The sequence below is a fragment of the Centruroides vittatus genome, unplaced genomic scaffold (genome assembly GCF_030686945.1).
Source record: "Centruroides vittatus isolate TY-2023 unplaced genomic scaffold, ASM3068694v2 contig_460, whole genome shotgun sequence".
Taxonomy (NCBI): Eukaryota; Metazoa; Arthropoda; class Arachnida; order Scorpiones; family Buthidae; genus Centruroides; species Centruroides vittatus.
Window position 1 is genome coordinate 2,017,792 of NW_027122256.1, and position 17,756 is coordinate 2,035,547.

Sequence of the window (17,756 nt, forward strand, 5' to 3'; positions counted from 1 at the left end):
AAAAACATTTGCGATGTTTATCCAAGTGCATTAGATGTTATAAAATCACCTTTGGCATTTACAAAGCTCAGATCCGGTAATTTTGATCTTTCTGACTCGTATCAATCAGGAAAACCAACAACTTTAGACAATGACATGTTAAAGGCAGAAGTGGAAGCAAATCCATATCAGAAAATCATGGAACTGTCAAATACTCTTAACAAACCTTGCTCGACCATCCAAGAACATTTGCAGCAGATTGGTAAACTATGCAGAGCAGGTGTTTGGTCCTGCATAATCTGTCCAATGAAAACAAACCTAACCGATCCACCACATGCAACTTATTGCTTCAACGGCACAATACAGAAGCATTTTTTGATCGCTTGATCACTGGAGATGAAAAATGGGTCCTCTATGATAATCCAAAATACAAAAGTGCCTTTTTCGGTTTCCTGGCTTAGCAGTACTTTGTGGTGATTCATTTGGAGCAAGCCACTGCCTTTGATTCTGTGAATACTCCACCAAACACGCAATTCATTTTGAAGTGCTGAAACCTGGAAAAACTGTGAATGCAGACCTTTACTGTGAACAATTGGATTGAGTAAATTAATCTTTAATTGAAAAGTGTCCAGCGATCGTCAACAGAAAAGGCATTATTCTGCAACACGATAATGGAAGATTGTGCAAGACGAACCCTGGAAAAAATTAATGAATTGGGGTGGGAGGTATTGCCTCACCCACCATACTCACCCGACATTGCACCATTGGATTTTCATTTATTCCGACTGCTACAACATTTTTTGTCACATAGAAATGTGACAAAAAATTTGAAAGGTTGGATGATATCCGAAATGCCATCTCCAGATATTTTGCTCAAAAACCAATTGATTTTTATCAATCCAGCATTGAAAATTTGCACACTAGAGGGCAAAAGGTTGTTGATAACAAAGGTTATTACATCATTGATTAAAAATGAAAACAAGTTAAAAATTTATTTGATTTTAATGTAAAAAAATGACATTACTTTCCGGTCGCCCTAATAAATACACTAATTAAAGCACTTGGTCTATAATTAGTTGACATCTGCCTACTTCCCTTCTTATAAAATCACCATTAAAGAAATTTGTTTCCAAGATAAAGGAAAAGAGCAACTAGACCAAAAGGAATTAAACATGTCCAATATATCTAATAGTATTTCTGTAGAAAGGTATTTTATCATTTCATTCCTTATGTTATCAAGTCTGAGGACCTTAGATGATTTTAATTTTCTGATTACAGTTTCCAATTCAATTAGTTATTAATTCAAATATTAATGAATTCATTTATTAATTTTCAAATAACTGTTTACAAATTTTATGCTTTTCTACATTAATGTTTAATGATTAAATCATACAACAAACAAAAGATTTCACTTGCAAATTAGAAAATAGTGATGGTCAGATGCCAAGGCAGTTAAGGTCAGCTTATTGCTCTGGAGACTTGGGATTAAATTTAGGCAAGCATTTCCGAGAATTTTTTTATGGGTGATCTTGCCTAAATATGGGTCCTCTCCATCACCATCTGGCATTTGGACCCAATGTGATCTGTCCAAATTCCAATGGGCATAGAAAAAAGCTTTCTTTATACCCTCAAGGAAAGAATGAAAAGCAAAAAAAAGAAAAACAGGCAAAATTTGAAGTATTTAGTTATTTCATAAATTTCAGTAATCCAATTCTCAGAATATTATCGTTAAATTTATCATTAAAATTTAATTCATCAATACTGTGTAATACATTAAGATGAATAAATTAATAATTACAGTAAACAGTAATTCAAAAATATTTATAAGTCAAATAAAACTTACTTATTAAAATAGCAATTTTTTATTTTACCTCTAATAAAACTTAAACCAAGTTCAAGGCCCATTGCTGGCTTTTCTGATAAAAGAAAAAGTTTCACAACTTCTAATATAGAAACATTGTTATTTTCGGCTACAGTAGCTTCGCTTAGACAACTTTCCATTAATGGCAAATTAGCCTGAAATGTATATTATTATTAATGTTTCATTTTATAATTTATACTTATGCTAGATTGTTAATAATTTCACTTTCAAATAATTATTTTAGATTTTTTAATAAAATATCTCAACTTCATTAAATGAAATTTAATATCAGACTTTATTATGAATACATTTACGAGAAAACAATAATAATAAATTTTTTATTAAATAATGTGTCTATAAATAAACCTATTAGAAAATTACATAAAGTTTTAAATTATTTTAAAATTATAATATTAAATATAAAAATTAACTAGATTAGTAATAGAAATACTTATCAAGAACAGATAGATTAAAATAGTCTTACAAACTTATAATGCATTTTTCAATTCCTGAAAAATACTGTCAAACTCTGTTTATATGTTTTGTCAATTGTACATTTTTTTGCAATTATATGTTAAATATTTTTTGCATGGTACTTTCTCCATTATAAAACACTTCAATTGTATGTTTTTCATTTATATGATTTTGCATTCATATATTAAATTTTTCCATTTCAAAGTGAATACAGTAGAGCATTGATTATCCGAAACAACTTGGGACTGGGGTTGTTAGGATAATTGATCGTTTACAAAAAAATATATTAAACACAAAAACTGAACTGTATATATTTTGTATCACACATCTTACAAATACATGCCTTATATAGCGTAGTACATTAAACTAAGCCTACAGTTTAGGTTGGCAGGGAGGGGGAGAGTGCTGCAGCATCCCCCCTCTAGCGGAAATTTGAATTTGCAGACTGGAAAGCTTTCGGTTAACCGATGCTTCGGTTGATCAGTATTCAGATGCTCTACTGTAATGCATTAGTGCTGTAGGGTACTGAAAAATATAAAGTATTAAAGCAATTATTAAAAAAAAATCAAAAAGTGAATAATACCTAACATGTGATGTCATTTCCAACAAATTTTCCTGTTTAGTAAATTGGTCCATCAGCTCAGAAAGCAAAAATTTTCAATGTGCTATGTTTTATAGTTTGAACAAATTTCACTACGTGAATAAAATCACTTTCTGGTTTCTCATTCATTTTCATTATTTGTTGTCAATGTGAGTGAATGAAAATGAAGTCATTCTAATGGTTGTGGCAATATGCCATACTAATGTATATATTAGATAAAAGGAAGAAGAAAGAAAACTTAAAACTAAACTTATATCTAATATATACATTAATATGGTGTATTGCCACAACATTTCCCATTGTTAACGTGGTTCTTGGAAAGGGTTACTCCACTCCCACAGGAAGGAATGTTAATAGAAAATTTAAGAAAACAAAAGGAAGAAGAAAGAAAACTTAAAACTAAACTTATGTTTTCTTGAATTTTCTATTAACATTCCTTCCTGTGGGTGGAGTAATCCTTTCCATGAACCATGTTAACAATGGGAAATGAAGTCCCTGAGGCTAGGCTACTAGAACAATAAGAAGGTTCATACTTGGGACAGACTCTCGGTGAAGGTAGATGTGCAAAAGTTATGCTCCTGCTCGTCGTCTAGAAGAACAAAGGAAGACAAAGGTGGCCTACAGAAAGAGAAAGGACCCCACTAACATAAAGAGGGAGAGACAACGTCCCTTGTATAAGGAGAATCTTCAAAGAGATCCAAAAAAAGATCAGCGATTTAGATCCAAAGATCTGAAACGATTTAGAGTGGTTCCCCACCAGAAGAGTGGCAATACCAAATAGAGAACCCGGATATTCTTTATAACCTCCTCTATCACACTAAAACTTCTTGCTATTCTTCCTTTCCTTTTTAGTTTATAATTTAGTGTAAGTTAGTCGTAAGATTAAAAGTCCGTCTTTTCTTATTTGTCATGAGCACGTTTTTTTGTTCTGTATTCGCTTGATTCCTCACCCCAGTTTGGGATATTGTATAACATTAAGAGTTGGAATCCGAAAGAATCCTGTATATTGCTGATCACATGAAAAAAAAAATAAATAATTGTTGTTATTTTTTGTGTACTGCCTCTCGTGGACTATTGTACACTCACGTGACTATCACAAGGTTACATTAGAATGACTTCATTTTTTCACATGACTGGAGTTTCAGCAGACGGAGACAACCGTTGTCACATACTGATATAGTATGTGACAATTCCATTGAAACAAACAAAACTTGATCATATTTTAAAAATACATGACTGAATTTCACATTGTTTTTTACATTTCCTTTTGTTATTTAAATGTATTATACAGTACATATAAATAAATTGAAACTTTCTTTGTTAAGAATTACACATACAAATTCAGCGTACAGTGTTAATTTGTGCTGTGCCATATTTTTGTGATAATTATATTCACTCTGAAAGCAATTCAAAAGTAGTTTCACTTGTACATTTTTCTCAGTTTCCTCAAAAACATATAAACAGACATTATTCCTGGAAAACATTTACTTATTACTAAGCTGTTTACCTTCTGGTATAATTCATTACGTTCGGGTAATGACAATTCACAGAAAATACAAATTTGTGCTTTGATAAGATCAGTATCAGGAGAGAGATTCAATAAGTCCATTGCTAATTCCCTAAAAATATTTAAAAGAATATATATCATGGAATCCAAGATTATTCAATAAGTTATTATTGTATATTATATTATCAATATTCTTACTGTTAAATTTTAATTTATTAAACAATGTTAGATATAATACAAAATCATATAATCACATAATAATAATTTTGATGTATTTTTTAGTAAAATTATTATAATTCTTTAAATAAAATGTGAATTATTTTAAGTGGTATTATTAACAAAGACTCAATTTCCAATTTTACATTTTGTATGAACAGATAAAGATTTCATTAAAATGATTTTTTTCAAAATGAAAAACAAGATGACAAACAGGGGAAAAATAAATAAATGATAATAACAGTACAGTGAACAACAAAAGCCAGAAAAAATACCTAGCTCATATTTTATGATAGAACCAGGTAGAAATTGTTCTTTTTCTTGAACATCTGTCATTTCAAAACTTAAAATAATAATGAAAACTGATCCTTAATATTTTTTTTAGTATTGTTGCAGACTAAAGACAAAAGAATGTGTAAATTGTCTTCATAAAAATTAAATTAATAAAATTATATAAATTACAAAAATAGTTAGAATTTGTGTTACATATGTGTTTACACTTGTGTGAGATCCGGGACTATTGTTTGAAAATCTTATGTATAATCTAGATTTAGAGATATTAAATGTTTATTTGTTGAGTAAACCTGTCTGCCTGTCTCATTCGGTACCCGGCACCTATCGGCTTACCCATCGTGACCTCCCCACTTGATTTTAGCCCTCCTAGCCATCCCAAAGACAACGTGAGCAGATTTTAGCCAAACCATGCCAAATAAGTGGCAAGAAAAAAACCCCCTTTCTGCCTCTGGCTTCTCACACTCAAAACACATATATTTAAATAAAAGAAATAGCACTCAGCATGGAGACCTAGAACCAATGTGCAATTCAATAATACTAAGTTAATTTCAAAATATTTGGAAGGATAGGACATCTTGCTAGCAGGAAAACTGAAAATTTATGTGAATGAAAAGCAAACATTTTGAAGCTTGAGTGTTTGCTACAAATTTTAAAATTTGAAAGCAATGTTCCATTTTATTCTAGCATTTGATATGGAATTCTACATGTTTATTTTTCATTTGTAAACTCTGAAGATGGTCATAAGATGTCCAAAAACAGTTAGTCTATATTAGTATAATGTTTATACCATTAAAAAGTAGAAACTTAGCATATCGATATTTGGTATTATGAAGTATGAATTTGATCAAAATATTAACTATTAAAATTTTTATATATAATTTTTACCAGTTTCTATTTTTAACACATCTCCATGCTAAATGTGTTACTGCAGTTTTCATCATTGCACCATACTCCTCGAATGTAATTGCTAAACTTACAGCCAATTCTAATTCATTTCCTTGTATCAAAGTTGTTAGTGCTGACTGAAATTCATAAAATAAATAAAATTTTTTCAATATTTTTAGCAAAACAGTAAAAAAATTTAAAAAAAAAATGATTTTGATACCCTGACATCATCGGCAGCAAGATGACAACAAGCAGAATATATCGGAGAACCTTGATTGAAGTATTGCTCAGACATTTCTTCTAAAACTTCTTTAACATAATTTCTATTAAACAATTATTATTGTTGAATTGTTTTAGATTTTATAAAATTCTCAAAAGTTTAATATTGTATTTTAATTAAATGATTTATTAATCATATAATTAAATAATTATTAAGAAGTAACAATATAATGTATTTTACACCATACAGATTTAGATTTATATTATTTGTCATTGATACTTTATATTTTTAACTTTATTTTATTTTAAATTTATGTTCAATAGCAATGGTGAAGCATAGGTTCAAAACTAGTGAAAGCACATAACCAGTAAAGGACTTTTTTCTTTTTGTAACTCTTTCCACCCTGTAGGCACTAAGATGGCCTTTTTAGGCAGTCCCATTATGGGTTTGACCAGGCCCACAATGGGGTGGCTGGGGCTACATTCCTCAGAAGAAATTTATTTGAAATTGAGTAATGAAATAATTTAATTTTTAACAAATTGTAAAGATGCACCACAGGTGAAGCAGTTGTAGTGCTGCGTCACTATATACATTTTTTTTCATATGACTTTTGTATATGTTTATATCCTTTGTGTAATATGTTTCGTTAGTCCATGCCTGAAATTGTAATTGTGTAAATGAAGAAATGTTAATAATTTCCATTCTGGTAGAACCACCTTTTTGGGTGGCGTCGTCTGCCATGCAACGATTGGTTGTATGTGACCACATGAAGGGTGTGACGTAGTATGATGGTGGGATGTATAAATTGGCATCCCATGTGCGGATGAATCATTCTTATTTTTAACTGGGACTTGGATCAGACATACAGAGGCTTGTTTGGAGTGGGGAGTGAAGTAAGAAGAAAGAGGGACGCGACCTGTCTTGGATGACTGATAGCAAACCACTCGAGAAGCAATCAGATCACATCGTAGTAAATTATACATTATGATAAATTATCATTATCATTAGACTGAGTGTTTGGGGTGTATAACCGGATAAGACTAATATCATTCTCTAAGCTCATCAGTGAACCATGTGGCCGAGACTGTTGAGAGTGGATTCTTGGACCCCTAGAAAGAAATGTGTTCTCATACTAGGGAGATTCAGCAAGTGATCTTCATCTGTAAAACATAGTGTAAAATTAATTTTTGTTTAGATCACACGATTGGCTCCTCAAAAAGGATCTATTAATTGTTGCAAGTGTTGTTAGTTGTATCTGGTAGTAAGTAGTGTAAGTTCTGATGTATTTGTCTATTATTAAAACTTTGTTAATTGTAAGTCAAGGCATTGTCTATGTGAAGTCCTCACGCATACATTTTTACCCAACTTGTTGTCTGAAGTACTTTCGATACTTTTTAGACACTACACAGTGCTTCTATCACTTCTACCCCCCTGCCACTGGTTGATAGCATGTTTGAATGTCTTAATAGTAGTAGTAGTAGTAGTAGTAGTAGTAGTAGTAGTAGTAGTAGTAGTATATTCTATTTAAAAAAGTATTTAATGAAACTAAAATATTATATAGATTTAACATCAAATACTTTAACTCATTTAACATAAACTTTTATGAACTTACTGTAAAAGTTTGTACTAAATAATTAAAATTTTAGGAAATATAACTTTCTCTGAGAATTGCAAATACAAATTTCAGTTATTCATTGCTTTAGAATTTACACTGTATGATATTGAATACTTACAATAATAATAATAATAAATGTTGATTTTAATTAATTAAAACTGAAGACAATTTTAGAAAAGATTTTAATTTTTAAATGAGATATTTTCATGTTTTAAGGGAATACTTTTTAAACTTTGGTGACCAAGTAAGCTAAAAAGAAAGATCAGATCATGGATTGTATTCTGGAAAATGAAAATGAATAAAAGATGACTGTTTCAAAGGACATTGTCTCCAACTTTAATTAATTAATATCAAATTTTAACATCCATCTGAATTTTAGAAATGTTGTTATTTTAAATCTAAATAAAGATGTTGTAATATGTCATGTCATTGGATTATTTTGCTATAAATTAAATGTAATTTTAAAAATTTTTAGAAATCATCCAACCTTAACAAAGATTTCATGAATACAAAATTCAATACAATATTATCATTAACAGTCTTATTTTTTAGATTAATGAATTATAAATAATATTAACATTATCATAGATTATATTTTATTATTACATTAACTAACTAATAAAATTATTTTTACTTATTGTAATCATTTCCTGGTGAATTAATATAGGAATTGGAGTCATTTGTTTCCTTTTTTATCACAACTCCTTCAGAAATAGCTGCGGCAATGCAATAAGCTTGCTGAAGTTCTCCTTGAGATCGATAAAATTCTAAAGCATCTGTGCCATTGCCAGTTGCTAGTAAAGCAGGTATAGCTTCTCCATTTCCTTCTGTCAATAATTTTTTAGCCCACCTATTACATAAATTGCATTATTAATATTTCACAATATAAAATTATTACTTTATGGTATTTTTTAGATATCAATATTAATCACAGATAGATAGATATTCATATTAATTTATATAACATTGTAAGATATGCACGTGGTGAGTGATTCAACAAGAGAATATAACACACATATATGTTCTCGTCACCCGTGTTTATTTACTTTACAGGATTCTTTTACAATTCCGACACTCCTCGTTCTTTCTCTATTAACCTTTTCTACATATAATTCCTGCAGATATTCGGGTAGAATCGTCAAGCAACCTCGCGACAAAAGAACATTCACCGCGGTACAAAAATAAAGAACTACGACTAAATACCTAAAACTACTTATACAAATAAAAAAAAAAGAGAAGGAAAGATAGGCAATAGGATAGTTGGACATATGATGATAGAAAAGAATGGGTACCCAAAGTGTCGGTGATCTTGGGGTGATGGTGGCGCTTGCTAGATTATTAACTTTTCAGGTTGTTGATTGTGGACGTCTATCCGATTCTCTCAATAAGCTTCTTGAGGTTTCTATATCGGAATATATTTTGAATTTTCTCTCGAAAGCCAGCTTAGGCTTGTCATCTCCTTTGTTCTCCAGTCGATGCCAGAACGACCTGGAGGCCTTCACAAACATGTCCTATCTCTCCAACGTCCCAGTGGAAAAGTGACCTCTTGTCCTACACTTAGCCCTCAGGATATTACCTTTTCTTTGTCTTTTAATTAGGTCACCACCATTTGAACAGGGAAGGGTTAGGGAAGACAGAAGTTTCTAGGAAAAGATAAACAAAAGAACTAACAAAGAGGAAGAAAATGGAATAAATACTAAGAATAATATATACTACAATATACAAAATAAGGTGCACGATTACAACATGATTATTATGCTACTGTCTGTTTGAAAAATTTTGAAAAAACATATTAATTTACAATAATATCATTGACAAAATTATACCAAAAATACAAAGATGTGATCAACAACAGTTAAACAAGAAAATTGTTTATAATTTCTGTATGGAATATAATATAAAACTTGAGACTTAAAATTTTAATCATTTATTTTGTTTAAAATTCTATAAAATGTAAATAAATGTGAAGATCAAGAAAAGAAAAAGATTTTTGATTTATAAGATTTTGTTAAAAATTTTAAGCCTAAAGTTACAACTTTCAAAGAGAAAATGTTGCATTTCATCTGGTGAAATCAAGTTGACTTCCAAGGAGTGACACATCTCCTTACCCTACCCTTTTTTTATGTTTTCTTGTAGTTGGCCATAAGACCAACTACAAGGAAGTATAAAAAATCTGATTGGATAAACTCATCTGAAAATACTCCAGTTTTGACCAATTTTAGAGTGTCATCACTTATTCATCAAGTTGTCAAGACACATGTTTCCCTGAAGAGTCATTGAGTCACCTCTCATTCCTCAAAACATCCAGCCTAGTGTTCACCCAAAAGGAGAGAATTGCCATCTGTTTTCCTAAACTTCTGGACTTGTGTCTTCTACAGTCACAGCCATCTCTGGGTGTGTTTCTCTCTGTCTAGAGAAAAGTGTGTTATTTTATCTTTCACATTGAACTTTTTCAGTTTTCCTCCTAAAGAACTGACAGGTATGTTTCCCAACACACTTGTCAGTTTCAAATGTGATTGCTTCTTACTAATGAAAATATTTATTAAGATGTTAGTATTTATATGTATAAAAAAACTATTGCTTATTTTATCTATACTTAATGTCATATAAAAATGTTACGCTTCTTACATTACATTTCTTTGTTTGAATGTATAAATAAATTTAAAAAATTAAAGCATTACATTGTTTTATTCATCAATGATGAATAAAACAATGTTTTAAACCTTCAAACATACATCAATTAATTTTTCAATTTAATTTTAATATAATTTTTCAAATATTTTCTGCAGATAAATATATATTTTCTTTTATTTGTCATTTCATTGTTGGGCTACAATTTTAAAAATAATGTGGACCTATAAATTCCCACTGTCATCTGTCTGTCTGTGTCTGTCTGCAGTGCTGTAACTAGGCAGGTGCACCTGGTGCACCTGCACAGGGCCCACTTGGAAGGGGAACCCAAAATGCATGTATTTGTTTTATTAATTTCCCAAACCTAATTAGTTAAGAGGCCTAAATGCAAATTCTTGCACAGGGCACAGGAATGGCTAGTTATGGCACTGCCTATCTGTATGTGTCTTTCCTTAATCTTGAGAACAGAGTTAGATATATGAAAGCCAAGACCAGATATGGTAAGATTAGAGGCAGAAAGCCCTTATTAACTATATTCAAACTTTCAATGCAAACTGAAAGTCATGTTATTTCAATTCAAAAATTTTCCTCTGAAAGAAGTTATCAATAGATAGGTGACTGGCATGACTCTATTAATAACAGGGGAAAGACTACTAATTTGAGGTAGAGAGCATATGTTTTAAACTAAATAAATTAAAAATATATAATTATAAATATATAAGCAATTATTTATTGCAACATTGTCACAATGCTGGGCTGCAATTTTTAATCACATATTATAATTAACTTAATTGGGAGACTATCCGATTTTCTTTTGAACAATTGGTTTGAATTGCTGTTTTTTTCTTTTTCTAGAAGGGACATTTGCATATGTGGTGTGGCGGACTTACCATTGGATGCATTTCATATTATTGCTGTTTGTCCTCTTTTGTCAAAATTACGTGAGGAGACTTTTGGGGTTCCCAATTTTTCATTTAATCAGTTTAAAAAAGTTATTTCTGATTTTGATTTATTCTTTAAGGCTTAAAGCGAAAGCTGTGCTTATTTATGTAAATTACGTTTCGGGGCGTAATCTGCCTACTATTTAATCTGTGGCTGCTTGGACTGCTTGGGAGACTATCCGATTTTCTTTTGAACAATTGGTTTGAATTGCTGTTTTTTTCTTTTTCTAGGTAAGTCTAGTTTATAATTATGTCCCAGGCTCGGAAGAGGAAGACCTTTTCTCCAACCGTTCCTGAACGATCAACAGCTAGGTTTAGGGGTGAGACTTCTTCTGGTGAAGAGGATATTGCGAATTTATTACAGGACTCAAATTTTGATGTGACAGAGGGAGTTAGGCTTCTATTGCGATTGCATGTTTCGCTGAACGGTAAGGTTGATGAATTTATCAGAAGACTGGATCATCTGACAGAGTGGCTTCAGAATGTAGATGAGGCGTTGATTGACTTCGAGATGAGGTTGGGGGTGGTTGAGTCAAAGGTTGGAGGGGAGGTAACCGGTGTTGGGCATTCGTTGGATATGGATAAAATTTTCACGAAATTTTCTTCTTTTGAGAGAGAACTGGATATTATGGATAATCAGAGAAGGATGAACAATGTTGTTATCCACGGATTGGAAGAGAGGAAAGAGGAGACTTCTTTGGAAATATTTGACACTATTAATTCTTTTGCGGTTAATACATTAAATTTATCCTCGTTGCATATTGTAAACGCGTATCGGGTTGGGAAGAGAGTTGGAGATAAACCCAGACCAGTGATTTGCCAATTTGGGTCTTTTAGTGATAAATTGAGGTTTAAAAAGACTGTATTTGAGAATCGGAATCTTAATGTTTTCGTGTATGATGACTTTTCTAAACGTTTGCGAGATATTAGATACAACCTAAGAGTATTTGGGAAGAAAAAAAGGGAAGAAGGAGCAAGAAGTGTCCGGTTAAGTTATGATAAGTTACTGGTAGATGGAGTTCGGTATAAAGTCGATGAAGTATCAGCTAAGGTGGTGCCGATCTCATAGCAACCAGTAATGTCTTCTGTGTTTTCTATCATGGCGTGGAATTGTGCTGGGATTGGTAATAAACCGCGGTCTTTTTGGAATTATTTATTGAAGTATGATGTGGTCTTTTTATCGGAAACTTGGTTTATTAAGGGTGGGAGCAGATGCTATTGGGAGGAATTAAGAGAATATCATTGTATTGTTGGTGATGCTTTGAGGGCTCACAGTAGGGGTAGACCTATGGCTGGTTGGTTGCTTTGCATTAAATCATCTTTGAAATTTAATATTATTTATAGGGATAGTTATATTGTATTGATTAATATTCTGCTACCATTAGGAGAGTTTAATATTGGTTTTGTTTATATGCAGGAACAAAGGTGGCAAGAAATTTTTGATGTACTGTCCAGGTTTGAGGTCGACGAATCGAATTGGATTTGGTTGGGTGATTTTAATGCACGGACTGGTAACGATAATGTGATTTCGACAAATATATGTGATAGTAGTGGTATTGCTGTTAATAAGAGAAGTAGAGCCTCCAAAGATGTAAATATGAATGTGAGAGGACTGAAAGTTCTTGAGTATTGTGCAGATAATGATCTAATAATTTTAAATGGTCGTGCTTCTGGTGATGAAGCGGGAGAGTTTACTTTTGTTTCTAACCGAGGGTCCTCAGTAATTGATTTGGGAATGGTTACTCCTTCTGTGTGGAACTGTATTAAATGTTTTAGAGTAGAGAGTTGTTTTTGGTCCGATCACTGCCCGATAGTACTTTATTTGGAAGATCGTGCCATAGATTCTTTGGGCGGTTCTGGTACTTGTTACCAGAGGATTTTCTGGGACAGTGGTCAGTTGGAGTCGTTGTCCGCTGATTTGTGGCGTTGCTTGGAGCAGACTCCCAATTTATCTTTGTTGGAGCTAAGTAAGGTGATATTGGATTTTGCCAAAGTGAAAGGATTGACTCAAAGGAAAAAGACTATGGTTGGAATTAATGATTGGTTTGACTTGGATTGTCGATTAATGATTAGAGCCAGAAATAGAGCTTGGTTAGAGTTCAAGAAAAATGGTTTGCCGGCTCAGAGGAGAGTTTTTGTGTTATACCGAAGTTTGGTAAAAAAATTATGTTTAGCAAAGAAGAAAGAATTTTGTAAAAGGTTACAAAATGTTAAAAATTTTTATAAAAATAATAGATTATTTTGGAATTTATGTAAAGCAAGAGGAAATTATGCTAAGGTTAATATTAGTTTATTTGATTGGTTTAGTTATTTTTTCTCCCTTTATGGCTCTGAAAGTCCATATGATGTTGATTTAGTGGTTTTTAATGATTGTGTGACTTGGTCAAACGAAATATTGGATTCTTGCATCTCGGAGGAGGAATTTAGAGTCGTTTTAAGTAAGTCGACTGTTGGCGGTGCTCCTGGAATAGATGGTATTCCTACTGAATTTTGGAAAATTGATAGTGCTTTTCTCTGTTTATTAGATAATTTTAATAAGGTTCTGAGAACTGGTGTTATTCCAGATGAATGGAAGAGTTCTTTATTGGTTCCGGTGCCTAAGGGTGGCTCAAGGTCGGTGCTTACTAATTACAGAGGTATTTCGTTGTTGTGTTGTGTCTCTAAGATTTTTTGTAGAGTCTTGTATTACAGGTTAATTAGTTGGTTGAATTTGAGAGATATTCTGTCAGAGAGTCAGGCTGGTTTCCGTGCAGGTTACTCTACTGTTGATAATATTTTTATTTTGCATACTGTTATCTCTAAGACACTAAGTAGGAAACGGCGTAAGGTTTATGCTTTTTTTATAGATTTAGCATCAGCATTTGATTCTGTTGATAGGGATTTATTATGGAGGAAATTATTAAAGTTTGGATTAAGTTTTAAGTTTGTATCCTTATTGGCAGAGTTATATAGTGGTTCGAATGTTAGGATTAAATGGAGGAATTTTTGTTCTCAGCCTTTCTTTTCTGATAAGGGTGTTAAACAGGGTTGTATCTTAAGCCCTATTCTTTTTAGTTTATTTTTAAATGATTTATTAAATTGTATTGATGATTCCGGCGGAGATGGTATAGTTGTTGGTGGGGTGTCTGTTAAAGTATTAGCGTATGCGGATGATGTGGTAATTGTGGCGGATTCTCCGAGGTCATTACAGAGGTCGATTGACCTTCTGGATAATTATTTAAGCGATAATAGTTTACAATTGAATCTTGCTAAATCAAAAATTGTGGTTTTTCGAAATGGTGGTAAGGCTTCTAAGGCTGACAAATGGTGGTTTCGAGGTGTTCCAATCTCGGTTGTATCTCAATATAAGTATTTAGGTGTAATTTTTAAAAGTAATGGTTATTTTAATACACATGTGAGGTCTTGTCAAGTTAATGCTGAGATAAAAATGGACAAAGTTATTCATATGTGTCAGTCTGCTAAGTTGTGTAATTTGAAGGATCGGTTAAGGTTATTTAATGCCGTGGTGGGCTCATCTCTCCTTTATGCTTCGGAGGTGTGGGGGTTTCAGGCGGAGAGTTTGGATACGGTATTAACTACTTTTGTTAAGAGAATGTATGGGCTTCCAAGGTGTACTCCTAGTTATCTAGTGTCTATGGAATGTTCATTGATTCCTTTGTCTTGTTTGATCCTGAACAAATCTGTTAATTGGATTTTTAGAACGTTGAGTTTAAATGAAGAACGCCTTAGTAAGATTTGTTTACGTTATGTTGTGAAACATGTTCAGTTGCCTTTGTCGAAGTATTGGTGGGCTAGTTGTTCAAGGAATGGAATCGATTTTGATAATTTGTTACAGGATTTTAATAGTGTTTATTTATTAAAGTTAAATAATTTTGATAATTATATTTTGAAGTTGAATCATGGCATATTATTAAGTTCTTATTGTGAATGGTATAAGAGTTTGAATAAACCTTTTTTTGATTGTTCTATTTATAATAGTAATTTTTCTTCTAATGTTATGGCCGTATTAATGCAAATAAGATGTAATTCATTAAGTTTTTTATGTAATTACAGAAGGGACATTTGCATATGTGGTGTGGCGGACTTACCATTGGATGCATTTCATATTATTGCTGTTTGTCCTCTTTTGTCAAAATTACGTGAGGAGACTTTTGGGGTTCCCAATTTTTCATTTAATCAGTTTAAAAAAGTTATTTCTGATTTTGATTTATTCTTTAAGGTATTTATTTTCATAAAGAGGGTTAAATTGATTATTTCATAATGTTTATTGTATATTTGATTTTCGATTTCTTTTTCATTGCTTTTTTAGGCTTAAAGCGAAAGCTGTGCTTATTTATGTAAATTACGTTTCGGGGCGTAATCTGCCTACTATTTAATCTGTGGCTGCTTGGACTGCTTGGGAGACTATCCGATTTTCTTTTGAACAATTGGTTTGAATTGCTGTTTTTTTCTTTTTCTAGGTAAGTTTTAGCTTTGTTGGTTGCTAATTTCTTTTTTCGGATAGTTCTCCCAAGTAGTTCTTTAAGTTTTATTTTCTGATTTGGATTTAGTTTATAAATTTTGCAATTATAATTTTAAATTATTACAATTGATGAATATATTTGTGAAATATGTTTTGTTATTTTATAAGATTATGTATACTTTGTTTTGTTCTATCCCCGCATCAGGGTCTTTGTACCAGAATGCTTAAATAAATAAAATAAATAAATAAATAAATTAACTTAATTTAAAATATATGCTCTCTACCTCAAATTATTAGTAGTGGCTTGCTCCTGTACATCATACTTTTCCTTTAACAACAGAGTTGTGTCAGTCATCTGTATAACACCGTTCAAGGGAAAAGTTTTGAATTGAACTAACATGACTTCCAGTTTACATTGGAAATGCTTATATAGTGGATTGGAGCCTCCTGCCCCTAAGGTTTCATATCTGATCTCGGATTTCATCTAACTCCATTCTTGAGATTAAGGAAAGAAGACAGATGGATTGATAACAGTGGAAATTTACAGGTCTACAAATTTTTCAAATTGCAGCCCAGCATTGTGACAATGTGTTAGATTTGATGTTGCTTGTCGAAGAGATTAATAAAAACTAGTTAGACTCGTGTAACTGGTTATATAACAAAGAAACAAAGAATACACAAAGATTCACTGTCTTGACTCATGGAAGGTCAGTGCTGAAAAGGGGGAGTGTGAAACTAGGTCACTGTCACCAATGGTTCCCTGAGGGGTCAACAGCTCCACCAACCTTTTATTACGTAAGGGAAGAATGTTTACAAAACATCGCGACACAATGTGTTGTACGTAATGATGTTGTATAACATTTGACAATAATTTTGATCATTGATTCCAACACACACCAATATCGTGAGTAAATTTCTTAACCTTATTCGTGTCTAGTGGCTTTGTTAACAAGTCGGCCATCATTCATTCACTCAGACAATAGATTACAGTAATTTCTCCCGAATTCTTTAAATCACGTACAAAATGGCATTTTGTGTCGATATGTTTTGGGTGCTGTTGTGCTTTTCCTAATTCTATAAGTCAAATACAACTTTGATTGTCCTCAAATATTTTGATAGGTGTTGTAATTGGTAGATTTATTTCTTCTAGAAGTCGTTTCATCCATACAGTTTCTTGAGTAGCTTCTGCCAAGGCTACGTACTCCGCTTCAGTGGACGAAAGTGCTACACACTGTTGCTTTTTACTAACGCAATGGATAGGATTTCCTTTTAGCAAGAGCAAATATCCTGTGTTCGATTTGCAGTCTATATGATCACCTCCCCAGTTGGCATCTATATAACATTTAAGTTCTAATTCTTCATCAATATTTCCTAATTTAAGTTTCTTCTTTTTTGTTGAATTCAGATAACGAAAGATTCTTTTTACTTCCATCCAATCACTTTCCAAGCGGTCAACAGTGGCACCAACTTTTTTATTATGTAACGGAAGAACATTTACAAAACATTGCGACACAATGCATTGTACATAACAATGTCGTATACAACATTTGACAATAATTTTGATTGTTGATTCCAATAAATGTCACAATAAATAATTACTCAATGATGAATAAAACTCTGTAAATGGACCAACTGAGCCATCTTTATTGATTATTCCCACAGCCAGCAATAAATCATTGAGGGGTTAGAAAGGCAAACTGAAAAAATTTACTGATAATTTTTTTTCAGCCAGCACTTGACCCATTAGTTACACCTTAAGTGTAAAATGCTTAATAGTAATCTAAGTTTATGTGATGGAAACAAAATCATATATATACTTCATACAGGCACCACTAAGTCGAGGAAGCTTAGTCAGCAGTGCATGTATGCAGCTTGTAATCCTCTGTAGCTATGGGTCTGGTATTAATCCATCTACCATTTCTCTTCCAGAACAATCCACTAACTTACTCCTCATTTCTTTTATATTCCTCTCCCCTTGTTCTACCCATCTTTTCTGTAATCTTCCTCTGAATTGTTTATTTTCAACTTAAACCTACCTGTCCTCTATTATCCTCATCATATATCCATACC

General features: G+C 32.1%; 1 protein-coding gene across 2 annotated transcripts in view; it reads right to left on the reverse strand.

Moving 5' to 3' along the window:
* The window catches only part of LOC136977537 (WD repeat-containing protein 17-like), a 116,217-nt gene that overhangs the window by 22,349 nt on the left and 76,112 nt on the right, over positions 1–17,756 (reverse strand). For both annotated transcript variants that reach the window (XM_067273032.1, XM_067273031.1), the window contains exons 18-22: positions 8,287–8,502; positions 6,038–6,140; positions 5,818–5,954; positions 4,423–4,534; positions 1,851–1,995 (exon numbers count right to left, since the gene is read on the reverse strand). In XM_067273032.1, coding sequence (XP_067129133.1) covers positions 1,851–1,995; positions 4,423–4,534; positions 5,818–5,954; positions 6,038–6,140; positions 8,287–8,502 — 713 coding nt within the window. The remainder of the gene's footprint in view (positions 1–1,850; positions 1,996–4,422; positions 4,535–5,817; positions 5,955–6,037; positions 6,141–8,286; positions 8,503–17,756) is intronic.